Source organism: Oryctolagus cuniculus, chromosome 9 (genome assembly GCF_051225735.1).
Source record: "Oryctolagus cuniculus isolate XC-2025 breed Fujian yellow rabbit chromosome 9, ASM5122573v1, whole genome shotgun sequence".
NCBI classification, from domain to species: Eukaryota; Metazoa; Chordata; class Mammalia; order Lagomorpha; family Leporidae; genus Oryctolagus; species Oryctolagus cuniculus.
Genome location: NC_142875.1, coordinates 128,020,127 through 128,047,487, shown reverse-complemented (window position 1 = coordinate 128,047,487; position 27,361 = coordinate 128,020,127). Strand labels below are relative to the sequence as shown.

At 45.6% G+C, this 27,361-nt stretch overlaps 1 protein-coding gene across 4 annotated transcripts in view; it reads left to right on the top strand.

Moving 5' to 3' along the window:
* DENND5B (DENN domain containing 5B) overlaps positions 1-27,361 on the top strand; it is a 207,263-nt gene that overhangs the window by 99,814 nt on the left and 80,088 nt on the right. For all 4 annotated transcript variants that reach the window (XM_070049612.2, XM_070049610.2, XM_070049608.2 and 1 more), the window contains 2 exons: positions 8,489-9,155; positions 24,701-24,888. In XM_070049612.2, the coding sequence (XP_069905713.2) occupies positions 8,489-9,155; positions 24,701-24,888 (855 nt within the window). The remainder of the gene's footprint in view (positions 1-8,488; positions 9,156-24,700; positions 24,889-27,361) is intronic.

Here is a 27,361-nt window from a genome sequence, read left to right as displayed (position 1 = left end):
TTAGCAAAGTCCCACTCCAAGTCATCATCAGTCATTCCTCCAACAGTCACAGTGATGGTTTGAATAGAGGTCATTAGTTTTACACATAAATTAAGTACACAGAACAGTGAACTTTGTTAAAAATTCCATTTGTATATGTGCAGTGTAAGAATAATATAGAAAATATAAATGACAGGTGAAATTATTTCTGAATTAATTTCTTTTTATGTCATGGTTGCTAATTCAGAGATTTTTATGAAAAAATGAAATTATCATTAAATGGAAGGAACAATACAATAAAAAATCATGTACCCACCACCACCCAGAACTAACGTATGTCAGCACTGACATGTTCACATCAGATCTGTGCCTTTCATCCTGAGTGACACCCAGCACTGCAGACAGAGCTGAACTTCACCACTCCAGGGTGGTCATCGTATTTGGGACATCTGTGACTGTTCATATCAAGTTCTAGTCAATAGATTTATCTTTGAGAATGTATTGTACTTAGTTCTGCTTTTCTTTAAAAAAAGAAAATTAGAGAGACATACAAGCAGAGGGAGAAGGTTCCCATCTGCTGGTTCACTCCCCAAATGCCTGCCATACCTGGAGCAGGGCCCAAGCCAAAACTGGGAACCAAGAACGCAGTCTCGGTCTCCCACATGGGTGGCAGGAACCCACTTACTTGAGCCATCACCACTACCTCCCAAGATCTGCATTAGCTGAACAGAGGCAGGTATTAAACCCAGGCACTTGGATGTGGTTCACACGGATTTCAACTGCTAGGCAAATATGTTACCTGTGTCTGAATTTTTAGTGAAGAAGTCTGGTCATCACCTTACCTTTTAAGTAAGTTATATGAAATATAAGGATTCTGTTTTGTCTGTCCAAAATGGAACATATATACCAAAAAAAAAAAAATCCGGTAAATGTTACTCAGGAAATTGAAAGAGTAATAACTGACCAGCTGGCATTGTGGTGCAGCAGGTGAAGCCACTACCTGCAGTGCCGGCATTCTGTATGAGCCCTTGTTCAAGTCCCAGCTGCTTCACTTCTAATCCAGCTCCTTGCTAATGTGTCTGGGAAAGCAGTGGAAGATGGCCCAAGTACCTGCATTGAGTTCCTGGCTCCTGACTTCATCCTAGCCCAGACCTGGTCTTCATGACCATTTGAGGAATGAACCAGTGGATGGAAGCTCTCTCTCTGTCTCGCTCTCTTGCTCTCTCTAACTCTGCCTTTCAAATAAATAAATCTTTTTTTAAAAGTAGTACCTGAACTTTGAAAGTTCTTTGTGAGCTACAAAATCCTAAGTTTACAGTTTGCTGTTAACTTTGAGCACAAAGAAGGATGGAATGGAATGATGAGCAGAGTGAAGGGTGAAAGGTTGGTTATTCAGGTGCCCATTTTAAAAGATTCAGAAGAAAAAGGGCTGTGTACTTTTTGCCAACTCAGCAAGGACTTGCATTTGAAATGCACAACTCTGAATTGCATTCTAAGCTTGACATTGGAGTAAACGTAAGCCCGCATTTGACCCATGTTGTGGTTCGTGTCTGACAGTGTAATCAGGAATGGGATGTGATCCAGCTGTGTCTCCGGGGACCACCCATCTCCTTCACATGGCCACTGACATATTTCACTGGCATCTCAACCTGAACATCGCTTGATTCATGATCCTTTTCCCATGTCTTCTCAGTAACTGGCACAGCCATCCACCTAGTTGCCTCAGCCAGGAATCTGTAGTCTTCTCTGTCCACAAACCCACCTTTGTGTAAGCCACCAAGATGTCATACCTGGACTCCTTCGTCACTGTGCAGCTGGCCTTGTGTCCTGCAGGTCCCATTCGCCCTGCTCTCCTGCTTACGCTGTTGTTTCTCCCTGGAAGGTTCTTCTACTTCACACAGTGAATTCCTATTTATCCTGCGGATTTCACTCCAAACATGGCTTCCGCAGAGAAGTGCTCCCTGCCCACCTCCTCCCACCGCCTTGCACCTTTTGTAGCACCTATCCCAGTTGCAATTAAATCATTTCATAGCTAGCGATCAGCTCTGTACCTCCTGCTGTCATGTCAGCACTGTGAGGACAGAACAGTTTCTCTTGTTCCTTGCTGTAACCCTGCCTTTGCACATGGCAGATGCTCGGGTTGTTAAATAATTGAAGGAATACTTCCCTGCTTACAATACACTTCCTTTCCCGGACCTTCTCTTTTCAGGGTCTGCATCCAGTGCAAACCCATCCCTTACGTCAGAGTAACCAGCTGGGCACTCCCTCCTCCCTCCCTGTAACATCTGGAGCACGTGCCATGGCAACACCAAACCCATTATTTGGCGACCATGGTGGTTTATAGGTCTGTCTGTCCTGCTAGACTGTGGGCTCCATAAAGGAAGGGATTATACTGTGCTCTGAGTTGGCAAAATCTAATGAAGGCAGGCAGGCAAATGACCAGCCCTTGAGTTTTCTGAGTAATTTTTCTTTTATTTGTGTAATGAGAAATAATGGGAGTCTTATAAAACAATAGAATATGGAAAAAGGGTTGCTAAAATCCTGGCTGCACTACCTGAAAGGGAGATTGAGACTTGCAGAAATACACAGATGGCTTCGCGGGCTTGCCTTGATCACCAGCAGCTGCTCCGATTTGTAGTTTGTTGAGTTGTGGGAGGGTGGGATGAGGAGTGGATATTGTTAGTTAGTACCAATGTTATAGAATAACATGAGATTGTTGAAAAATGTGGTAAACAAATCTTGATTTGTGACTCAGGCTTTCTGAGGCATAAAGTATGTTTTAGTTTAACTGTTCATCTAGTAAGGTAGGCACTTGGCCTAGAAGTTAAGAAGCTGCTTGGGATGCCTGCGTTCCATATCAGAGTAGGTTCGAGTCCTGGCTGTATTCCCTGTTGCAGCTTGCTACTAATGTGCATCCTGCGAAGCAGTGATAATCAGTGATAACATGTTGAGTCCCTGCCACCCACATGAGAGACCTGAATTGAGTTTCCGGTTCCTAACTTTGGATTGGCTTAGCCCTGGCTATAGTGGGCATTTGGGGAGTGAACCAGCAGATGGGAGATACTCTTTCTCTGTCTTTCTCTTCAAGTAAGTAAAAATTGTATTAAAATATTGAAAAAGCCGGGGCTGGCACTGTATCTCACTTGGTTAATCCCCCACTTGCGGCACCAGCATTCCATATGGGTGCCGGGTTCTAGTCCCGGTTGCTCTTCTTCTAGTCTAGCTCTCTTTGCTGTGGTCCGGGAAGGCAGTGGAGGATGGCCCAAGTGTTTGGGCCCTGCACCCGCATGGGAGACCAGGAGGAAGCTCCTGGCTCCTGGCTTCAGATCAGTGCAGTGCCAGCCATGGCGGCCATTTGGTGAGTGAACCAACGGAAGGAAGACCTTTCTCTCTGTCTCTCTCACTGTCTATAGCTCTACCTGTCAAATAAAAAAAAAAATTTGAAAAGGAGTAGCATTTTCTAATTTATGGTTTCCAGATTAGAAATTGAATTCTGACTCTTTCTGATTTGTAGGAAGAACGTTTAAGGAAAATTCTGGCATCCGCTGTGTGTAACATGCAGAGCTCAGCTTCACTTTTTGAGCACTGTGTCTGGCAAAACTCTTCCTATAAATGTTTGAATGTGTGCTCGACAAAACTACAGATCTGGGAGAATACTTGGCAGCTGTTCAATAACAGTTTGAATTGTGACTTCTTGTCATTTATGATGCTGAAGAGCCTATCTATTAAATTAAGTCTTTATGTTGATCTTGGAGGTCATTGTGTTTCTATATCGCCTACTTGATGAAAAAGAGAACTTCAGGCAGCCTCGAGAGATGAATTAGATCTAGCCTTGATCCCAGCTGTTGTTTTTGTTTGTTCGCTTGTTCATTTGTTTATTCATTCAACAAGTATAAGCCATGCCATCATGCCCTGTGCTAAACAAGTTTGGGTTTAGCCTGGAGCAAGAGTGATTCAGATCCTCCTTACTTAAATCTTTGTTAACTAAGATAAATACGTCAAACAAATTTCAATCATCTGATCAGCAGGGGAATTCATGGATCTTGTGTACCTTGAGAGCAGCCTTCATTTGAAGGTAGAAGTATGAAAAGACTCTCTCAGGTAGAGTCTTTTCTTACTCAGTTATTCCCAAGACTAGGCATAAGCACTTGTTTTCCCCTGGCAAATCTTGAGTGTGGATTTCATGTAAGTTTTTTTTTTTTTTTTTTTTTTCATTTTATTTGAAGGACAAACAGACAGACATGCAAGAAAAAGATCTTTGATCTGCTGATTTACTTCCCAGTTGCTGGTTTACTTCCTAAATATCTGCAACAGCCAGAGTAGCCAGGTCTCAAACCAGCCGCCCTGATGCGAGATGTGGGTATATTGAGCAGCAACGTAACTGCTGAGTCAAATGCCCACACCTAGGCCACTATCTTAGTAACTTAATTCTTGCTAGCATATCTAAGAGAATTGAGTAAATCTACCTGTGAGTTCATTCCTAGTCTAATTTTCAGTGAAGTGAAATATATCAACATTTCCCCTGGTGGAGTAATGCATTTAATGCTAACCTAAACCTCACTGTATTCTCTTTTTGTCTTTGTTGTCTGTTACCATTTATTTTGGGTCCAAACGGTTGAGTGTTCCAGTTGTGATCCTCTTGAATATGTTAGGTTATGGAAGTACAGTCCCAACCTTGAGTAGTTTACCGGTGTACATTGTGCATGTGTATATATTAGTACACGGCTTCAGTTGCTTCCCCATGCAGTAATGACATTTCAGGGACGTGACAGTGGCTTTCTAATGGCGTTTAAAGGATAAGAAGGATGGGGCTGGCACTGTGGTGCAGCGGGTTACAGCCCTGGCCTGAAGCGCCAGCATCCTGTATGGGCGCCAGTTTGAGACCAGCTACTCCTCTTCCAATCCAGGTCTCTGCTATGGCCTGGGAGAGCAGTAGAAGATGACCCAAGTCCTTGGGCCCCTGCACCCACATGGGAGACCGGAGGAAGCTCCTGGCTCCTGGCTTCAGATTGGCTCAGCTCCAGCCGATGCAGCCATCTGGGGAGTGAACCAGCGGATAGAAGACCTCTCTATCTGTCTCTACCTCTCTCTGTAACTCAGTCTTTCAAATAAATAAAATAAATCTTTAAAAAAAAAAATAGAGGATAAGAAGGAGACTGCTTTGTATAGAGAGGTAGAGACCTGGATAAGATCATGTTTATGTAGAGACTTGGAGGAAGTGAGGCGATGTTCTGGTTATCTACTGCTGCGTAACAAACTTTCCCTGTACTGCTTGGAACAGGAGTTGGCATTTTTTTCCATAAACCCCAGATGGGAGATAGTGGAGATGTCAGAACCATCATGGCTGCTCTTCTGTTGTTTGAAAGCATCCACAGACAGTGCCCAAGTGGCTGTGTTCCAGTGAGACTTCCTTTACAAATGCTGGTAGCAGATTGAATTTGAATGAAGGCCATAGTTTGCTGATCCTTGACTTAAACAACAAAATCATTCAGTACTGAGCTTACAAACTGGGGGTCTGGTGGGTTTTGTCAGGTTGGGCTAAGGACTGAGATCATCTGTGAGATCTTTTCCTCACAGCTCTCTCTCCTGGGTTGGAACATTCCTGTCTCTAGGGTCTCCCTGTTGGATCTTGCCAGCTTGGCAGCTTCAGGGCTTCCAGGCTTTGTGGCCAGAGGGAGTGAACTGGAGCCTTTTTTAGCCTTGCTTGAAAGTCAGTTGGTATCACTTGTCAGTGCTGTCACATTTTACTTGACTGGATGAGGGCCGTGCAAACATGGCTCCCAAGCTAAATCCATCCAGCTGTCTGTTTTTATAAATAAAAATGTACTAGAACACAGCCACACCCATTCCTGTGTGTTGTCAGTGACTATCACGTGCTACAGTTGTAGAATTAGGTAACTGACAAAGGCCGTGTCTCTTGACCAAGAAAGTATTTCAGGCTGGACGTGGGCCCTTTCAGCAGCTCACCTGCTGAGAGGGTGGAGAGATGGCAAGGTTCTGGAAGAGCAAGTGCAGCTAGAGATCTTGTGGGAGCCATTTTAGGAAGTGCATTCTGGGTCAGGTGAGGTGGCACAGTGGGGAGTGAGGTGCACAGCCTTGGGCTTTCAGTGTGGTCAGACGGGCGTCCACAGGAGAGCTCTGAGATGAGTGACAAGATCTGGTTCGCAGTTTTGAAGGACCGTGTCGGCTGCTGTGAGGGCAGTAGATCGTGGGGAGCAAGTGCAGAGGAGGGGAGACTGTTCAGCAGGATATTAGTTACCAAGAGAAGAGGATGGTTTAGATCAGAGTGGTAAGAGTAAAGATAAAAGGGTTTCTGAATATGGTTTTGAAGGTAGAACTGCTAATATTTGCTGAAAGATTAGGTAGTAAGGTGAAAGAAAAAGAAGTCAGAGATGACCCCAGGTTTTTGTCCTGGGTAAATGGGGTCGATGGGCTGAAGGGGGGAGATGCATGGGGAAAAACAGGTTTTGAAAGAAATCAGGACTTTGTTTTTGGACATGGTAAGTTTGAAATGCCTATTGGATGTATGATGGGAATGTCAGTACTTAGTTAAGTCAAGTTCATGAGGCAGGAAATGCGGAAGTTGACAGAGTGTATTCAAAATGGTAGAAGTTGTTTGGGAAGTGAGTTTGGATGGGAGAGCCAAGCGTGCAGGTGTCATCTGACAACATGGGCTTCAGAAAGAGGGTTCTTCAGGAGAAGGAAGGCAGTGGTCTGAGCTGGCCGCAGGCAGCAGTCTGGATACCCACTCACCTCCGTGTAAAGTGAGGATTTTCTTCCCTGAGCTTGCCCCACCATCACCATCACCATCACCATCACCATCACCATCACCATCACCATCACCATCACCATCACCAATCACCATCTTGTTTGGATTTAAGCACGGGAAACCTAGAAATCTTAATGTGAAATCTGCAGAAGATTGCAAATGGAACGTGCACGTGGAAGTCGGGAGCATTGGCCTTCATTCCTTCCCCAGTCCCTGAGGCTTTGTGGCTGTCTACTTGGAGCCTCTCTGAAAACCACTGCCCCTAAGTGTGGGCAAAGTGAATTGCTGAGAGATGTCTCATTCTGCCCCCCTCCTGCTCAAAGCCCTCCTCAGGGCTCACCAGGGTCTGTCAGCACCTAGCCCCTGCTTCACTCCTGTCTTGAACTCTGAGCCCTACCCAGGCTGACCCTGTTTCAGTTCCTCACGCCTCTGGTCATTTTCTGTGCCTTTGCACATGGGTCTTCTCCTCCTGACACCTGCACTGGTCTTCAGGTCTCCGTTTAGACTGGTGTTCTCCTGCTAGCTCCTTGAGCTCTAATTTATGACCTCCTGCTTTTTTCCCATGGCAGCCTGTGTGTTGCCCTATTGTGGCATTTCCCATACTTGATGTTTTTAATCATCTGTCGTCTTTACTGTACTGGCAGCTACCCAGGAGCAGGAACCGTGTCTGTCTTCCTCACTCCTGCATTGCCATCCAGGCACTTAAATATGTGTTGACATTTGTACCAAATCAGTTACTAACCATGGAAAAAATAGAAAATTATACTAAGGTATGGTAAAATTACTCTTATGCAAGACTGAAAATGGGAATACATAAAACTGAGTAACAACTATTTTACAACGATTGAACTACAGGTCTGCTTTCTTTAGTATGTTTCAAGTGTTTTGTAATTTATTTATTTGATTTTAAATGTCTTAATTCTAATGTTTTTCTTCATTTTCAATGCCTGAAATACAGCACCATTAGATCCTTGGTGGTTTTGCTCCAAAACTAGACTCAATCTAGAGTAGTTCCCGAGATCCAGAGCATCATAATTTTACTGGGAATAACCTAAAGTGCTTGGAAGTCAGTTGGTATCACTTGTCAGTGCTGTCACATTTTACTTGACTGGATGAGGGCTGTGCAAACAGCCCTTGAGTTACTGTTCCAGTAACTCAAAAAGCTTCCCATTTTCAAAATTTATTTCTCTAAGATAAAACATCAGGCAGGATAGCAATGATGATATTGTTGCCTTCTTTTCTGTTTTATGTTTTTCCATTTATCAAGTGAGCCTTCACTGTTTTCCCCATCCTTTGAGGCATTATCATCATTGCTACAAAAATAGTGCTTAAGTATTCAGTACTTGTTAAGTTCTGTGTACTGTGCCTTCCAGTCATAGATGTGGCAACTGTTGTAGCTAAAGTAACGGAGGTCCAGAGAACTCAGGTGACCTCTGAAGGACACAAGCTCAGTTAGAGGCTGACTGGGATTAAGTCAAAGCCACTGCTCTTAGTGAAGCCCCTGCTCATAATACTGCGGAGTAAAGACTTTTTTCCTTGCTTGTGTATTCATCTCAAGAATAATTTGATCTATGTGTAAATGAGGAGTTTTCAGTGTATTTGTAATTTATGCTCATCACTCCATGTTGAGTCTGGATAAAACCTGTCCTTTGCAGTCCTGTTGCATAAAACAGTACATAATTTTTTGTGGTTTGAAGTTGTTTGTGTACTGGACTCTGATGCTTTTCCCTCTCTCCATAGCTGTGCATGCCCAAAGGGCTGTCATTCAGGACACAAACGGACAATAAAGACCCTCAGTTCCACTCATTTATAATTACCCGGGAAGATGGTTCTCGCACCTACGGTTTTGTCCTCACTTTTTATGAAGAAGTTACAAGTAAGCAGATCTGCACAGCGATGCAGACACTGTACCAGATGCACAATGCGGAGCATCCCGGTAGCGTGCATGCTTCCTCCTCCTGCAGCATGGACTCCCTCGCCAGCAGCTGCGAGGAGGGCGACACAACCTCCCTCCTGAAACTGCAGCGGTACAACTCCTACGACATCAACAGAGACACCCTGTATGTTTCCAAAAGCATTTGCCTCATCACCCCGCTCCCCTTCATGCAAGCCTGCAAGAAATTCCTGTTCCAGCTTTACCGGGCGGTTACCTCCCAGCAGCCACCGCCCTTGCCACTAGAGAGCTACATCCACAATGTTCTCTATGAGGTGCCCCTTCCACCTCCGGGGAGGTCACTGAAATTTTACGGCGTGTACGAACCTGTCATCTGCCAGAGACCTGGACCCAATGAACTCCCGCTCTCCGATTACCCTCTGCGAGAGGCCTTTGAGCTCCTGGGACTGGAAAACCTGGTGCAGGTGTTCACCTGTGTTCTTCTGGAGATGCAGATCCTTCTCTATTCACAAGGTGGGTCTTTTCTGGAGTCCGAGTTTTCCAGAACCAAGTGTTCGCCACTTTCTCGGCTGTATTTCCTGTAGAGTAATGATTGCAGGCTCTTTCTCTTAGGTGTAGAAGCACATACGGTGGGAGCAGAGGCTGAGATGTTGCTTCTCTTTGAGGTGGCAGTGGCTATAGAAACAGGAATGGAGTTGGCTAATTTGTTGTTGTTTTTAATGGAAATACCCACTTTTTCCTAATAACATAAACTTATCAGAAAAGAAACATCCGTTCTTTTCACAGTGAGACTAGGGCAGATCCTGTTACTACCCAGGAGTATGTGGACTTCCCATTCTTTGCAGATTAGTAAAGGTTGAGTTCAGAACATCTCTGATAATGGAAGGAAATAAATGAAACTTGATTTGGCAAGTTCATGAGACAGACAACTCTGGATCCTTGCCTGTGGGAGTGCTTCCTGTGAGTGAGAGATGACAGCGATGTGGCTTTCCCAGTTTGCCAGAGTGTGTGTGGAGGGAGGGAGACAGACAGACAGAGAGATAAAGAGAGAAAGAGAGAGAGAATTGTTTTTGTTTTTATTTAATCCTAGATGAAAATTATCCTTGTGATATCTTTTCCTCAAAGTTTTCCCAGCACCTAGTTGAGAAACAGCCTATAACTGAGCAGCGTGTTAGCAGTGAGTACTGTGGCGCCTGGACTGGAGCCCCAGTTTCCATGTGAATGGGAACTCGAGGGGGACGTGGAGGTGTCGTGTCCTAAGGGACAGTGGGCAGAAGGCAGTCAGGAAGTGGTAGCTCTGCGGTGCTGGATCCGGTGCAGAGCGCGGCACCAATATTTGGGTGGCATCCTGCCAGCTTGTGCTTCGGCTGGCAGAAGAGCAGCGCCGGCTCCTGACTGCTGCTCTCACGCTCGTTTCACCACTTGGCTTTTTTTATTTTTCTATTTTAGATTATAAGTGAAACTGAGCCAAGTAGACTATATTCGTACTTCCCCATCTTGTGTGTATGTTGACACTGTTTGTGTGTTGACAGCCGTTCACGAGGCTCTATTTTCTTGTTTATCCTACATGATGTTCTTGGATAATATGTCCCAGGTCTCAGTTTGTGTTGTCAGGAGGTTCCTCTCAAATGGTTGATCTGGATTCTTTATCTTGATCTCATTTTCTTAGTGCTCGGTACCTGTAAGTCATCTGTTTTGTATCTGAAAGATTAAACTTAAGTAATTCTCTTGCTTTCTTACTTTTGTCCCTGAAAGGGTTAGGGGGTAGAATGCGGCAAAGGCATGAAGCTTAATACCCTTAGGTGTGTTGGCCCAACAGAAAAAGAATTTGATTCTAGACTTACAAGGAATCTTGAAGGCTATGTACTTTATTTTCTTTTTAAAGCTTGAGGCAGATACTCTGCCTTTTATTTTTTAATGACTTATTTATTAATTTATTTGAAAGAGTTACAGAGAGAGTGGGAGGTAGAGAAAGACTGATCTTTTATCCTCTCACTCTCCAAATAGCTGCAATGGCGGACGCTGAGCCAGGCAGAAGCCAAGAGCCAGGAGCTTCTTCTGGGTCTCCTGCTTGGGTATGGGGACCCAAACACTGGGGCTTTCCAGGAGGCTGCTTTCGCAGGCCATTAGCAGGCAGCTGGTTCAGAAGTAGAAGAGCTGGGACTTGAACCAGCGCCCAAATGGGATGCCAACACTGCAGGTGGTAGCTGAACCCTCTGTGCCACAGCACCAGCTCCAGGACCATTTACTGTAATTTCCTAATATTCTACCAGCAGGAGCAGTTCTGGTGGAAACAGTATGACATTTTGGGATCATAATAATCCTCGGTCCAAGTCTTTGCCTTGTCCCTTACTAACTGTAACCATGGTCATGTTAGATAATCTTCTGGAGTTTGTCAGTTTTCTCATTCCTCAGGGGATAACAGTGTTGGGATTCCTCCCTCTGTTTTATTGTGAAGGTTGAATAAGAAAAATTGTATAAAATAATTAGGCTATAATTGACACTGCCCAAAGGATTGCTCATGTAGGTGTAATTATTATTTTATTAGTTATCTACAAACCTCTATAAATTGTGAAGATACAGTATATTACTACACTTATTTGTTTATTTTAATCTATTCAGGAGGCAGAGAGATAAACAGAGACTGAATCAGGGAGAGAGAGACAGGCAGACAAGAATTTCCATCCTTTTGTTCACAACCCAGATATCCACAGTGGCCAGGACTTGGCCAAGGGGAATCCAGGAGCCAGGAACTCAATCCAGGTCTCCCTTACAGGTGAAACAGAGCTGACTACTTGAGCCATCACCTGCTGTCTCCCAGGGAGTCTGCACTGGCAGTATGACATCAGGAGCCGGAGCTGGGAATGGAACTGTTGTGTGGGAAACAAGCAACTTTTTCTTTTTTCTTCAAAAAGATTTATGTATTTGAAAGGCAAGGTGATAGAGAGGGAAAGATAGAGACATCTTGCATCTACTTGTTCATTTTCCACATGGCTGTGAGGGCCAGGTCTGGGACAGGCCGAAGGCAGGAATTTCAAACACCATCCTGGTGTCCCAGAGAGGCCAGGTGCTCAAGTACTTGGGCCATCTTCTGCTGTCTTCCCAGTCACATTGGCAAGAAGCTGGATCAGAAGTAGAGCAGCTGAGACTTGAGCTGGTACTCCAGTATAGGAGGCCAGCATCATAAGCGGTGGCTTAACCACTGTACCACCCCAGTCCTACAAACAGGCCTGCAGACTGACATCTTATCCACTAGTTGAAGCACCTTCCATTGGTTCACCCCCCCAGTTGGCTGCTACGGCCAGCGCACTGCGCCAATCCAAAGCCAGGAGCCAGGTGCTTGCTCCTGGACTCCCATGTGGGTGCAAAGCCCAAGTGCTTGGGCCATCCTCCACTGCCCTCCCGGGACCCAGCAGAGAGCTGGACTGGAAGAGGAGCAACTGGGACAGAACCGGTGCCCCAACCGGGACTAGAACCCGGGGTGCTGGGGCCACTGGCGCAAGTGCCGTAACAGATTAAGCCACTGCTATAATGCTGGCCCCACATATGGGTACTGGTTTGATTGCCGGCCCCCCCGTTGCTACTTTTAAAATACAACGCTGTTACTTTAAAAAGTCAAGATGTTTGCTCCAGGGTTGAGAATTTAATGAATGTTCTTTTGTAATATGTGCCATGCTTTTTTTAGAAAAAGAGAAAGCTTTGCATTATCACACTTCTTTTAGATAACACTTCACGTCTCCGTGCTTGTGGTGTATGCTGAACCCTGGTCTGTTGGGTTAACTTGTCCCCTCTGGTTTCTGGAGACTGTTTATTGAAAATTTTCATTGATGGATATTTACTGATTGCAGTGTCAGTTGAAGAAGGAGTATTTACAAACATATTTTCGTACTCTGAATAATTTTGGTAATGTGATCTTATGGTGAGAACAGTAGAGTGAATTCTGAGGTTATAGAACTAGATTTTTTCCTAAAGTATAATACAAAGAATAAAAAATGTGCCATTGTGTAAGTTTGTAACCATTTGCTAAAATCGTTCCATGTCAGGATTATCCTTCAGAAATGGACTGTGTTTTTGGGTTTTCCCCCTGCATTTAATCCTCTCAGCAGTGAGTGAGTGCTGCTGTCCGTGTCTTATCTGGGAGGAGGCTGGGGTGCAGAGGAGCTAAGTGCTCTGTGCTGGTCCACAGCAAATTAGGTGGCTCTGAGAACCAGGCTTGCCTCAGTCTTTCCCCAGAGTTCACTGATGCAGTCACTGCTCTTACCTTTCGTAATCTGTCTCAACATTTATTTTTAAATGATTAACTCACTGTATAGGTCTATTAAAAGGTATCATGCTAAATAATTTTAGAGAATAAAATGAGAGTGCTGTGTAAATGCAGATTTTAACACTGACATTGTGTCTCCCATTAGAGGAAGACATTTCATTTTAATGAATGAAATAAAAGAGCCATTATGTTGATTTGTACTCTGGTGCCCTCCTTCACTCTTCCTGACTATGTTAAGGAGGTTTTAGTAACACCTGATGCCTCCTTTATTTCACAAGCAAAGCTATGTCATAAAATTTAAAAATGCTGCAAGTCCTGAACAATTACCATGAAAGCCCAAAGTGAGTCCAAGTAGATGGATTTCAGTGATCAGAATGTAGACTGATTTCGAATTCTGGACCACAGCCCACTTTAACAGATGCAGTCTGTTATTTGGAGTGTGCACATTACAGTCACTTTGCAGTGGTAACCAGCAAGACATCTTAAATAGAGGGTGAAACAGGAGGAACCCTCTAGGTCCACACTTCAGAAAAGAGCACTTTTCCTACAGCCTGCACTTACCTGGAACAGAATAGAGGGATGATTAGAATTACAGTTCCTTTTCAAAGGATTCAAACATGGAGAATTTTAAATGCCAATATCCGAACTTTTGATAGAAGAAAAAACATTGTGTTGGCCGGCACCACGAATCAATAGGCTAATCCTCCGCCTGTAGCGCCGGTACCCCGGGTTCTAGTCCTGGTCAGGGCGCCAGCTTCTGTCCCAGTTGCTTCTCTTCTAGTCCAGCTCTCTGCTGTGGCCCAGGAGTACAGTGGAGGATGGCCCAAGTACTTGGGCCCTGCGCCCCATGGGAGACCAGGAGGAAGTACCTGGCTCCTGGCTTCAGATCAGCGCAGTGCGCCGGCTGCTGCGGCCACTTGAGGGGTGAACCAATGGCAAAGGAAGACCTTACTCTCTCTCTCTCTCTCTCACTGTCCACTCTGCCTGTCAAAAAAAAAAAAAAGAAAAAGAAAAAAGGAAAAACATTGTGGGGCCTTGTTTATCTCCTTTGATTCTTCCCAAACGAAGTGAGAGTTGCACACACTCAGACTACACTGCAAGCCTGGGCCGCTGCAGGGCTCCTCTGCCCTCTTTAGGGGTCTCCCTCCCTCTTGTAAGCTGTGCATGAGTCATTCCTCTCTGAAAGTGGAGCCTACTTGAAATTTTCTTGAAAGATTTGGCAGCCTTCCAATCATAAATTGTTAGTCATGCTCCAATGGCCTTCATTTCATAACATTTTTTAAAGATTTATTTATTCATTTTTGAAAATCTTCTACCCACTGGTTCACTCCCCAAATGGCCAAAATAACCAGAGCTGGGCCAGGCCCAAGCCAGGAACCAGGAGCTGCTTCCAGGTCTCCCACATGAGTGCCGGGACCCAGAGGCTTGGACCGTGTTCCGTGGCTTTCCCAGGTGCATTAGCAGAGAGCTGAATCAGAAATTGAGCTGCCAGGACTTGAAACAGTGCATATATGAAATGCCGGCACTGCAGGTGGAAAGTAATGAAAGATTCAAGTGCTTGGGCCCCTGCACCCATGTGGAAGAACTGGATGAAGCTGCAGGCTCCTGGCTTGGGCCTGGCCCACCCCTGGCTATTGTGGCCATTTAGAGAGTGAACCAACAGATGGGAGATACCTCTCTCTTTAATCTTCTCTCCCTCCCTTTTTCTCTCTCTTTTCCTCCCTTCCTTCTCTCTCTCCTACTCCCTCTCCCTTTCCGTCCCTGTAATTCTGACTTTCAAATAAATAAATAGATTTTTTTTTTTTTTTTTTTTTTTGACAGACAGAGTGGACAGGGAGAGAGAGAGACAGAGAGAAAGGTCTTCCTTTGCCGTTGGTTCACCCTCCAATGGCCGCCGCGGCCGGCGCGCTGCGGCCGGTGCACCGCGCTGATCCGATGGCAGGAGCCAGGAGCCAGGTGCTTTTCCTGGTCTCCCATGGGGTGCAGGGCCCAAGCACCTGGGCCATCCTCCACTGCACTCCCGGGCCACAGCAGAGAGCTGGCCTGGAAGAGGGGCAACCGGGACAGAATCCGGCGCCCCGACCGGGACTAGAACCCGGTGTGCCGGCGCCACAAGGCGGAGGATTAGCCTAGTGAGCCGCGGCACCGGCCCAATAAATAGATCTTTAACAACCAAAAAGGTGGCTTTTAGCCAGTGTGCAGGAGTAGCCCTTACTTCAGGAACAGCCTTCTGTATGTCTGGATCAGGCGTGGGCACCTGCGATTGTCCCGTGGTGAGCTGTGTTTCGTGCATACGCCAAGCACGTTCTTCCACTCTGCAGCATTTGAAACCAGACCCTGCTCCCGCTTAGTCCCTCTCCCGAGGTTCTGGAGGAAGCTTCTGGTACTGATCCATGCAGTGAGACAGCTTCACTCGCCGTCCCCTCGCCTCAGTAGTTTCTTGCTTTGCCCTTCTCCCCAGTGACTGGAGACCTTGGAAGTTGTCGTTTGACATAATGTTTCCATTTGGGGATGGCTTTGAGGCCGATGGTCAAGCCCACACCAACTAAAATAGGAGCTTGGTCCAGTATCAAGGCCTGACCCAGCACTCCTTTAATTTCATTTTGGCTATTACAGATAGCAATAACTGAGGAATTTTATGTTTATCTTTTTTCTTACTTGTTTGCATTTCCTTAAGAGCCCATGAACCAACTCCCTGGAGTTGGAGCCACCTGTAAATTCCACTGTTAGCTTTGAACTTCAATGACCGATCCCATTGCAGCTGCTGCTCGGTGCCACCGAGGACCACGGGGCCACCCAGGAATCCTTTCATTCTTTCTTTTCCCAAGCCACATGTTTGCATGAGCCTCAGCCCTTCTAGCAAGTGCTGCATTTTCTGACACCAAATGGGAGATTCTTTCCTCCTGACACCTTCCAATTCGGACACTGACTGGGAGCCAGCGATTCAATATAGTTCTGATGCCAAGTACCCAAAATTAACATCTGGCTCCACAGGTTTCAGGGTTCAGCCCCTCACTCTGATGCCAGAGTCAAATGGAGTGCCAGGTCTACCTACATTTCTTCCCGGGTTACGCATGCAAAGATTCTCTGACACACCCCACCCTCAGTTTCTATAAATTGCTGGAATGACTCACTGAACTCAGGAAAGCACTTCACTGGGGCAGGCACTGGCCTAGCTGTTAAGCTGCCAGTTGGGATGCCCACATTCCACATCAGTCTGCCTGGGTTTTATGCCCACTGCGTCTCTAGATGCCAGCTTCCTGCTAATGAAGGTCCTGGGAGGCAGTGCTCATGGATTAGGCAGTCCACTCCTGACCATTGTGAGTATTTGGGGAGTAAAGGAGTAAACCAGCACACGAGAGTGCACTTGCGTTCTCCACCCCCCCCCCCACATCTCTCTCTAACTCTTACTTTCCGATAAATAAGTAAATATAAAAGAAAAAAAAGATTTATTTATTTATTTGAAAGGTCACTCCTCAAATGACCACAACAGTGGCGCGTGGGCTGGGACGAAGCCAGGAGCCTCAAGGTTCATCTGAGTCTACACATGAGTCGCAGAGGCCCAAGCACTTGCACCATCTTCCACCACTTTTCCAGGTGCATTAGCAAGGAGCTGGATTGTAAGTAGAGTAGCTAGCAATCGAACCAGTACCCATATGTGGTGCCGGCATTATAGCAGTGGCTTAATCTGTTATGGCATACACAAGCCCTGCAGCCGGCGCCGCAGCTCACTTGGCTAATCCTCCACCTACAGCACTGGCACCCTGGGTTCTAGTCCCGGTCGAGACACCGGATTCTGTCCCGGTTGGTCCTCTTCCAGTCCAGCTCTCTGCTGTGGCCTGGGAAGGCAGTTGAGGATGGCCCTAGTGCTTGGCCCTGCACCTGCATGGGAGACCAGGAAGAAGCACCTGGCTCCTGGCTTCATACTGGTGCAGCGCGCTGGCCGTAGCAGCCATTTGGGGGGTGAACCAGCGGAAGGAAGACCTTTCTCTCTCTTTCTTTCTCTCTTTCACTGTCTAAATCTGCCTGTCAAAAAAAAATAATAACACCAGCCTTGCATTATATATTTTAAGAGTAACTTCCGGTGCCAGAAGCATCCTATATACTTCATCACTTGGAATACTATGGAGAAACATTTTCTAAAATATTTAAATTTTGGTGCCACAGTTGTGGCATAGCAGGTTAAGCCGCAACCTGCAGCACCAGCAACTCATATGGATGCCGGTTCTAGTCCCGGCTGCTCTACTTCTGATCCCACTCCTTAATAATATGCCTGGGAAAACAATGAAAAATGGGCCACGTGTTTGGGCCCCAGCACCCACGTGGGAGACCCAGATGAAGCTTCTGGCTCCTGGCTCCTGGCTCCTTGCTTCAGTCTGGCCCATCCCTGGCTGTTGTTGCCATTTGGGGAGTGAAGCAACTCGTCAAAGACTTCTTTCTCTGCCTCTGCCTCTCCTTCTCTGTAACTCTGCCTTTCAAGTAAATAAATCTTTTTTAGAAAAATAAAGAATAATAGCTTCCTGTATACTTCATCACTTGGAGTACCAAATGATAAACATTTTTAAAAGTATGTAAGTGTCGGTGCCTTAGTTGTGGTGCAACAAGTTAAGCTGCTGCCTGCAACACCGGCATCGCTTCTAAGAGCACCAGTTTGAGACCTGGAAGCTCTGCTTCCAATCCAGGTCCCTGCTGCTCACTGTGGCCATCTGGGGAGTAAACCAACGGATGGAAGAGCTGTCTGTTCTCCGTCTCTTCCTCTCTATCACTGCTTTTCAAATAAATAGATATGTTAAGCATATTTTAAAAACATTTAAAAATTTACATTTAAAAAATGTTATATCTTGATTCCATTAAAAAGAATTGTCTTTTTTCCCCTATATAACTGTTTACTTTAAACACGTGTAGTATTTCAGCCAATCTTGAAGAGAATATAGAACTGGAAAGAATAGGCATAGGATGTGAGACAGGGTGGGGTTAGGGTAAAGTTGTGAGTCATTGTCTAATAGAAGTAGAGGAAATGTGTTATTTTCATCTCCCATAGTGGTATTGTCCATAATCTTATGTTTCTAGAAGGTTGAACCCACCAACAATAATTTAAATAACCAAGACAGTAGGTACTTGATTTAACTGCTTAAAATCCTGTGCCTTTCAACCTAGGTCCAACCTAGAGACAGAGAATCTTAGAGTAATTTAAACCCAGGCATGTAATATGTAGCATCATTTAGCTATAATGGACAAGATTTGGTGGGGGATAGCCATATCCCTAAGCTAGGATTTAGACCTTGTTGAAGAAGTGTTGGTTGCAAGGTTAGTTGGTTGCCTGCAGCCAGAGGTGGCTTCCAGGCACCCAGCAGGCAACACCATCAAGGCACAGGTGATTCGTGGCTGGAGAGCAGGCCCACCCCGCTCAGACAAACTGTGGTTGTGACCTTGCATGTTCCAGGTCTGTGTCGAGAGGGCCGTGGGAAGGTGACTGAGGAACAGTCCATCGAGTGTGTGGCTAGGGCAGTGTCGCACCAGATGTACCTGCACATCCTCCCCAGGGACCATCCATTCCACACTGAGAACAAAGCTTTGCCCATTGCCAACTGGAAGCAGAAGCCCTTTCCTCTTGCGGTGTCTCGCCAGTGCCCTCTGCTGGCAGAGTCTAACTTGGTGCTCCCTGTTTAAAAAAGAAAAACCACTCCAAGCATCCTGTTAATCACAGCATGTATGGAGCTGATTTGGAGCTGAGAAGCAATAAACTGGCACAGATTTGTCTGTTTAGGATCCTGAGCTCTTCACCTGGGTCTGGCTCCTTACTGAAGGAACTGGAAAAGCCGACTTGAAGTCTGGGACCTGATGTGGCGCTCACCGTCACTACAAACTGGTCTGATGTAAGCAACCTCACAGAACCACAAGCCAGGTTATTGCAGCCTGCAGAAAACCAGACCTTCTCATTAAATTGGTAACAGCTGCCTCCTATCCCATGCCAGCTTTCTGCTCACGGGTAGTCTGCCCTCCCCGTGGATCAGAGGCGTCACTCCTGGAACTGCTGATTTCTGATGGCTCCCAGTGCAAAGCAAATCTGCATTTCCTTAGACCCACCCCAGATTATCCAACCAGAGCACCAATGACACCAGTGGTCTTGTTTTCAGGAAAGCATCCCCCAGCTCTCCACGTGTGCTCTCTACCCCTGTGCCACAGGTTATCGCAGGCATTTGCTCAAGTACAGAGGAGTTCCGGGGGTTTCTGTTAGGGCGCTGGCACAGTCAGAAAGTCAGAGGCCTTTCCCAGTCAGGTGTGTCCTCTCCATTCTGATGCTGGATGAAAACAAATTTTTTAAAACCTAGATTTTAGGTCCAGAGTTTTGTGTATGTGCATGTCTGTGTGTGTGGTGTGACTTAATTATAGGTGAATGTGTTACTCCTTTTTTTTGTTGTTGTTTTTTGACAGGCAGAGTGGACAGGGAGAGAGAGAGAGACAGAGAGAAAGGTCTTCCTTTGCCGTTGGTTCACCCTCTAATGGCCGCCGCGGCCGGCGCGCTGCAGCCAGCGCACCTCGCTGATTTGATGGCAGGAGCCAGGTGCTTCTCCTGGTCTCCCATGGGGTGCAGGGCCCAAGCACTTGGGCCATCCTCCACTGCACTCCCTGGCCACAGCAGAGAGCTGGCCTGGAAGAGGGGCAACTGGGACAGAATCTGGCGCCCCGACCGGGACTAGAACCCGGTGTGCCGGCGCCGCAAGGTGGAGGATTAGCCTACTAAGCTGCGGCGCCAGCCGTGTTACTCTTTTAAATAATTGTGTGTTTTAAAAAGAAATTGAGTTAGAAACATTGACTTTTTAAAGAAACAATTATCTTAGAAAAGCTAATCTTTAATTAACAGTACCAAAAATGGTTTATTTATATAACTATTTTTATGACAATAAAACCATCATAAAAACTCTAACAATTTTTAAAGGTTAGCAAATAGAGACATGAATAGTCTAATTGTTTTTGTAATAGCTCATCCGCATGGGACATACTGTATGTTTTTAAGATGATCAGAAGATGAAACATGTAAGTGAAGTGAGTTGTCGCTGGGCTCAGACTCCAGGAGGAACCTGGGGAATATGCCTTCCTGGTGTCCAACACCAGGCATTTTCATCTCTAGTCACTCCCAGAAAGCTGTGAAAGGTTCTGAGGGTCCTTTCTCATTCTGAAGGGCCTTGGGAGACCTGAATTGTATTTCACTGTTAAAATACTTAGATTTTAATGTGGAAGGGTTAAAATATTGAAATGTGTTTTTGTTTCGAAACACAGTTCTGATCCCTGTAAGATCTACTTACGTGTAGTAGGAATGAGTCACTTAGTAACAGTTAGCATGAGGAACAATAACCATGGTTCAGTACATGTATTTGGATTTTCCATGTAATGTGTCTGGACATGCACATAATTAACTGAATAATATGAGTATCCCAAGAAATGTGATTATTTTCAATCAACAGTTTCTTACCTCATTTTCTTACAGAAATATTAGTAGTTCTTTAATTTTATGTGGACAAAATGTAAGCTAGTATCTGAATTCTGGATACCAGCAAAACTATATATTCTTATTCTACTAATTCATTTATTTATCAGAAAATCAGTTTGAGTCTTCATTATATGCTAGATGCTGAAGTTGGCGGAAAAAAAAAAAATCCCCCAGCCCTTGATTGAGGTGAATGGCCATGTGGTGGGTGTTTGGCTCAGCAGTTAAGGTCTTTGTTGGCATTTCCTTGTTGCATCCCAGTATTGGGATGCCGAGATTGGAGTTCCAGCTTTGCTTTGATATAGCAGCTTCCTGCTGACGTACACCCTGGGAGGTAGCAGGTGATGGCTCAAGTACCTGGGTCCCTGACACCCACATGGAACACCTAGATTGAGCTTCTGGCTCCTGGCTTCAGCTGGTGGCAGGCATTTGGGGAGTGAACTAGCAGATGGAAAATTTCTCACTCTCTCTTACTCTTTTTCCCTGTCTCTCTTGCTCTGCCTTTCAAATTAAATAGTAAATAAATATAAAATGTATTTGTATTTCATAAATATAAAAAGTAAAAAGAAGAAATGGATGGCCATAGAACTGAATTTAAGGACTTTTTTTTCTGGATTTGATCTTTTTGTAGTTAGTTATGGGCCTGTCTTTGTACTAATGATTTTTTTATTCTATGTCACATAAAAGTACTCCAGTTAGAGGCATCAGTAAGTTTAGTCAGCACTGGCTATAGACTAGGCTCTGTTTTGTGGTGCAGTGAGATGAAAACAGCTGTTCCTGTGCCCTTAGGAAGTCCCAGCAAGGGAGACAAAACAAACCATGGGGCAGGTGATGTAAGGTAGCCTGGTGGTGTGCAGAACAGTACTTAGCTCTGAGCTGAGTGCTGCTCCTGAACCTGGGGCAGCCAGCAGACTCTGGGTTTCAGGTCAGTCTCCCTCCCCTGCTCCCATGCTTCCTCCATCTGCCAGTGACAGCTGTGAAGAGTGACAGTGGAGAGTGTCACTGTCTCCTCTTCTTAGACCCCTCCCCTCACCTTCACAGAGGACCTGCTTCTCCTGGGTGCCTCAGCTGATCCTCTCTGTGTGTGCATTTTGTGAGCGTGTTTGTATGCTTCTGTGTGTGCTCATATCCACGCCAGGCCATTGGGTGGGTCAGCTTTTTGTGCTCAGCTGACTGACCCCTGCCCACCTGGTACTTGTTTCAGAAGTATCCTTTTAAACGAGATTCACCTAAAATTTGAGTTCTTAATGAATCACATAAGGAAAACTTTAAGATCCCTTGGATTATGAATAGTGGATGATTCATTACCAAAATTCTGTTGCAGACTTAAAATGCTAAAGATGATTCTTTAAAATTACAACATGGGCCGGCTCTGTGGTACATTAGGTTAACTCCCTGGCCTGGGGCACCTGCATCCCATATAGGCGCCGGTTCGAGACCTGGCTGCTCCACTTCTGATCCAGCTCACTGCTGTGGCCTGGGAAATCAGTGGAGGATGGCCCAAGTCCTTGGGCTCCTGCACCCACGTAGGAGACCCAGAAGAAGCTCCTGGCTCCTGGCTTCGGATTGACAAAACTCTAGCCATTGCAGCCAAATGCGGATGGAAGACCTCTCTCTCTCTTTGCCTCTCCTCTCTCTGTGTAACTCTTTCAAATAAATAAATATATCTTTAAAAAAGATTACAACACAGGTCAGGCATTTTGTCACAGCAGGTTAAACCACTGCTTGGAACGCTCACATCCCCTTTCAGAGCACCAGTCAAGTCCTTGCTACTCTGCTTCCATTTCTAGCTCTGTGCTAATGCATCCGGGAGGCACCTGATGACAGCCGAAGTGCTTGAGTCCCCGCCATCCCCATGGGAGACCTGAATGGAGTTCTTGACTCCTGGCTTCAGCCTGGCTGAGCCCTGGCTGTTTCAGCCATTTCTGTGTTACTCTGCCTTTCAGATAAATAAATCATGAAAGAAAGGGAGGGAGGGAGGGGGAGGGAGGAAAATCCTTGTTGGAAATCTCACAGGAGATTGGTACATAGATTTGACCTGAAACGGACTGCTTTTCTTACATTGGGCTGGCAGCGCTGACCCACAGCAGAGTAGGTGTTTTTGTGGACATAGTCTGCTGTGCAGTAAGGGTGCACATGTTATAAAATGTGCTTTCTGGGCGGGCATTGTGGCACAGTGGGTGCTGCCTTCCACATTGGAGCGCCAATTCAAGTCTCAGCTACTCCGTGCTTCTGGTCATCTTCTTGCTGATATGCCTGAGAGGCAGCAGATGGCGGCCCAAGTGCTTGGGTTCTTGCCACCTGTGTGGGAGACATGACTTTTCTGGCCTCCAGGCTTCGGCCCAGTCAGCCCCAGCTGTTACAGGCATTTGGAGAGTGAACCAGAAGATGAAAGATGTCTCACCCTCGCGGTCACTCTTGCTCTCGCTGTCTCCGTCTCTGTCTCTTGCTCTCTCTCATTCACTCTGCCTTTCAAATAAAAATAAATAAATCTTTTAAAGAAATAAAAATGGCAACATGGCATTAAAGGTTTTAATGTGGAATATTCTGTTTTATGCAGAAACGTTCTCTGAGTTGATGTGAACCAAGTTGCAGCTCGTCGTTCTCCTTAACCTCCTTGAGAACCGTTTACCCCAGCACTTCCTGCTCCAGACTGTACTGTCAGCGTACATTGTGTTCTGTGAGAGCATTCTTACAGATCCACATGCATTATCTTCCTTTCTCAAATCCAAAAAATTCTGAAAACCAAGCATTCTTTTTGTAACTTATTTATCAGCAAAACAAAAACAGACCGGATTTATCTGAAGTGACTGTTTATGTTCTTTGATTTTCTTCACGACTGGGTCACCTGTGCAAATTGCTGTAGAAAACTGATCTATTTGATTGCAGGGTTCTGCCCTGATAGTTTATATATATGATATCTGCATCATAGTACTCTTTCAAATTTAAAATTTTTTAAAACTGGATTCTAATATATCTGCCTTAAGAGTTTAAATAGGAGTTGTAGGCATACGCATGTATAAAACATCCACGGCAGAATGGTTTAAAAGAGCACTTTAATGTTGTGGACAGTTTTTAGTTTTAATGACTTAGTTCATGTAAACAAGATAGAACAACAAAAGCAACTGTAATTCCTTGATAGCTGTCTTTTTTTTTTTTTTTTTTTTTTTTTGGACAGGCAGAGTGGACAGTGAGAGAGAGAGGAAAGGTCTTCCTTTTGCCGTTGGTTCACCCTCCAATGGCCGCTGCGGCCGGCACACCACGCTGATCCGATGGCAGGAGCCAGGTGCTTCTCCTGGTCTCCTATGGGGTGCAGGGCCCAAGGACTTACATCCTCCACTGCACTCCCGGGCCACAGCAGAGAGCTGGCCTGGAAGAGGGGCAACCGGGACAGAATCCGACCGGGACTAGAACCCAGTGTGCCGGCGCCGCAAGGCAGGAGGATTAGCCTAGTGAGCCATGGCGCCGGCTAGATAGCTGTCTTTATCCTGAGGTGTTACACTGTGTAGTAAGGGCTAAATATCCTAAGTGTGGCTGATTGTACCTATCTCCTGATTTCTTGCGCCCACAAAATGATGGCTAAAGTAAGCATGATGCTGCCAGGTATTTAGCCTAGCGATTAAGATGCTGTGTTGAGATTGCCTGGCTTCGATTCTAAGCTCCACTCCCAATTCCAGCTTCCCGCCCATGTACACCCTGGGAAGCAGCAGTGGTAGCCCAAGTACTTGGGTCCCTGCTGTCCTTATGGGAGAAGCAGATTGAATTCCCAGTTCTTGGTTTTGGCCAGCCCAACTCCAGCAGTTGCAAGCATTTGGGGAGTAAATCACAAATAGATCTCTGTCTCTCTGGCTTTCAAATAAATAAAATTATGAATATACATTATCACTTTACCCAAGGCTATTGACATGGTCAAATATGCAAGAATAAACAGCCGTGGAGTCGGGGGCTGTGTATGTAAGTATACACGTATACAGAAAGTGATCAGTAGCCGTATACTGTGTTGCCAAAGTAGTTTTAATAGCTTTTGATTCCTTCACACTTAAAGGGGATGTGAGTTCACATGCTAGTGATTTTAAGAAACAGAGTGTGGTGATGTTTCCCACCTACCCATGCTCCTTGAAAACCATAAAGTGAAACTCTTTAATTATGGTGGAATAAACTGACCTAGGTTTTGCGTGGTCATGAAGAAATGTCTTGTTTATTTTTAAGGCAGAATTTTTTCCCTTGAAATAGGTATTTTCGAGCTTACTGCAGCAATTACCTTTTTACTCGGATTCTTCCCCTCTGTTCTCTTACTCTGTGCAGATTATCAACGCCTGATGACGGTGGCGGAAGGCATCACCACACTTCTGTTCCCGTTTCAGTGGCAGCACGTGTACGTGCCCATTCTCCCCGCGTCTCTCCTGCATTTCCTTGACGCCCCCGTCCCGTATCTGATGGGCCTTCAGTCGAAAGAAGGAACTGACCGTTCTAAACTAGAGCTGCCTCAAGAGGTAATCGCGCACTGGATGATGAAGTCTTGAAGCAGGTGCTGTGTGTTGGCTTTGGTCACGTCTCCGTTTGTTGGGTAGCGTTATCTTTGTCCAAGCTGCATCTCTGTGACTTTACCCAGCCTCCCAAGTATGATGGAGGACAGGAGAACCACAGAATGCAGATTGGGGGTCCTGATGGTTACTGTTACAGGGTCATTAATGAAACGTGGTTCAAACAAGACAGTTCAGCAGTGAGAAGCCCACACAGTCTACATCAAAGTATCTGAATTTATTTCCAGCTCCTGACTCTAGCTTCCAACCAGTGCAGACGTAAGTGATGGCTTAAGTGGTGGGGTCGTGCCACTGGCATAGGCTGCCGGTATTGAGTTGCCAGCTTTGGATCCCCTCCCCCACCCTATTGGGCGTTTGGGGAATGAGGCACAGATGGGAGTTCTCTGCCTCTGAAGTAGATGGGGGGAGGGGCAGCCACAGTAGGACGGTGGCAGATTTGCACAGCTATAAATCTGTAAAGACAGAGCAGTAATGGCATGAGCTCAGTGCATTGTTGTGCTAATGATGTTTCATTTCTTCTCCACATCCATGTTGTAAGTTTTGTTTTTAAACGATATGGCCCAGGTTCTACTATCTTTTAAAAGTCGTTTGTTCATTGAGATGAATTTGATGTTTGACCTGCATCCAATGAGAAGTAATACCTTCCAGCAAGCTAGGGACAATGGAAACATCAGATGCATTAGTAGTCCCTGTTTGCCAGTTATCAGCCTGTTCAAAAGGTCAGCTTGGCTTGGTGGTTGAGATAAAAATGTTAACCACTGGTTTTTATGCCACCTTAATGTTTTCTGTGTGTTTTGTTTTCATGTGTTTAAGAAAATAAACAAGAATTCTTGTAAACATTTTAATCTGATTTTCAGCTGCTATTAATGGTACTCAAATTGCATTGTAAAGCTTTTGAAATGAAATATTGATGAGCATCCATGGCCTATTAAAAACATAAAATGGTTAATTACATTTTATTATTATCTACTTAATTGGCACTTTCTTTAATAAGATCCCTCACACTGAGCCTCAGTTTTATTTGTTCTTATTTTAATAAGTGAATTTAAAGTAACACATTATGCTATAGCCATTCTATCCAGTAATGATCCAATACTCTTTTATTCTTTGCTTTTATTCTGATGAACCTTTCCCTACTGATACTGGAAATGACCCCCTAAAATCTATACGAAAATGTGGCCCCTTAAAATTCCCCAGAAGCGCCAGCGATGTGGTTCAATAGGCTAATCCTCCGCCTGCGGCGCCGGCACCCGGGTTCTAGTCCCGGTCGGGGTGCCGGATTCTGTCCCAGTTGCTCCTCTTCCAGGCCAGCTCTCTGCTGTGGCCCGGGAAGGCAGTGGAGGGTGGCCCAAGTGTTTGGGCCCTGCACCCGCATGGGAGATCTGGCTTCGGATCGGCACAGCACGCCAGCAGTAGCGGCCATTTGGGGGGTGAACCAACGGAGGGAAGACCTTTCTCTCTGTCTCTCTCTATCACTGTCCACTCTGCCTGTCAAAAAAAAAAAAAAAATCCCCAGAAGCGCCATCTGGAGTGCCACATGTTACCGGAATTTGGGGTGCCATTCGATATCACCAAATGCTTATTAAGAAATCTCCAATATTAATAAGCCTGAGAGGGTTCTTGCCTGATATTTAGAGAAGAATTCTAAATACTAGCAAAAATAAATGAGGCAGCATGGTACATTTTAAGCTTTTATTTAGTGTGAAAGATGCATAGGAGAGTGAGAGCTTTATCTAAGAAAGAGGGGTAAATCTGGATTCATACCGAGCACCAAGAACTAGCCACGTTGAGGAGCATCTAGACCAGGAAGCCTAGGGAGGGTGGCTTCCCTGGAGGTGCAGGGCTACAGCCAGCCCCTCCTGCCTAGAGGCCAGGGCAAAGAAGAGAAGGGCAGGATACACCATGTCCCAGGCTTTTAACCCACTTCCAAAGGGGAGTGGTTAATTAACCTGATTGGCTGGTGGGCACCCAGGTGTGGCCGGGTAGGGGCATGAGGTCACACAGGACATGGCAAAGGTATCAGGTAAGGCGTGAGGTCGCACAGGGGCATGGTGAAGGTGTGGTCTTCCAGCTCACCAGCCTAATCGATTTTAACCTGTATGCCTACCTACTTCACTACCAAATTAGCATTTCTGTTGAGAGGAAAATAGCTTGATATGGGTCATATGAAATACATAGGCAGGGGCCTTCATTGTAACACAGTGGGTTAAGCTTCCTCTTGCATTCCCAGTGTCCCAGTGTCCTGTATGAGCAGCAGTTTGTGTCCTGACTACTCTGATTTGATCCAGCTCCCTATTGAGATGCCTGGGAAAGTAGTGTTGCTGGCCCAAGTACTTGGGCCCCTGTGTTGTAGAGAGGGAGAGAGAGAGAGGCCCCTCCCCGTTTATCAGGCTTATTATGAGCTTAGAAAAGGGGTGTGGTT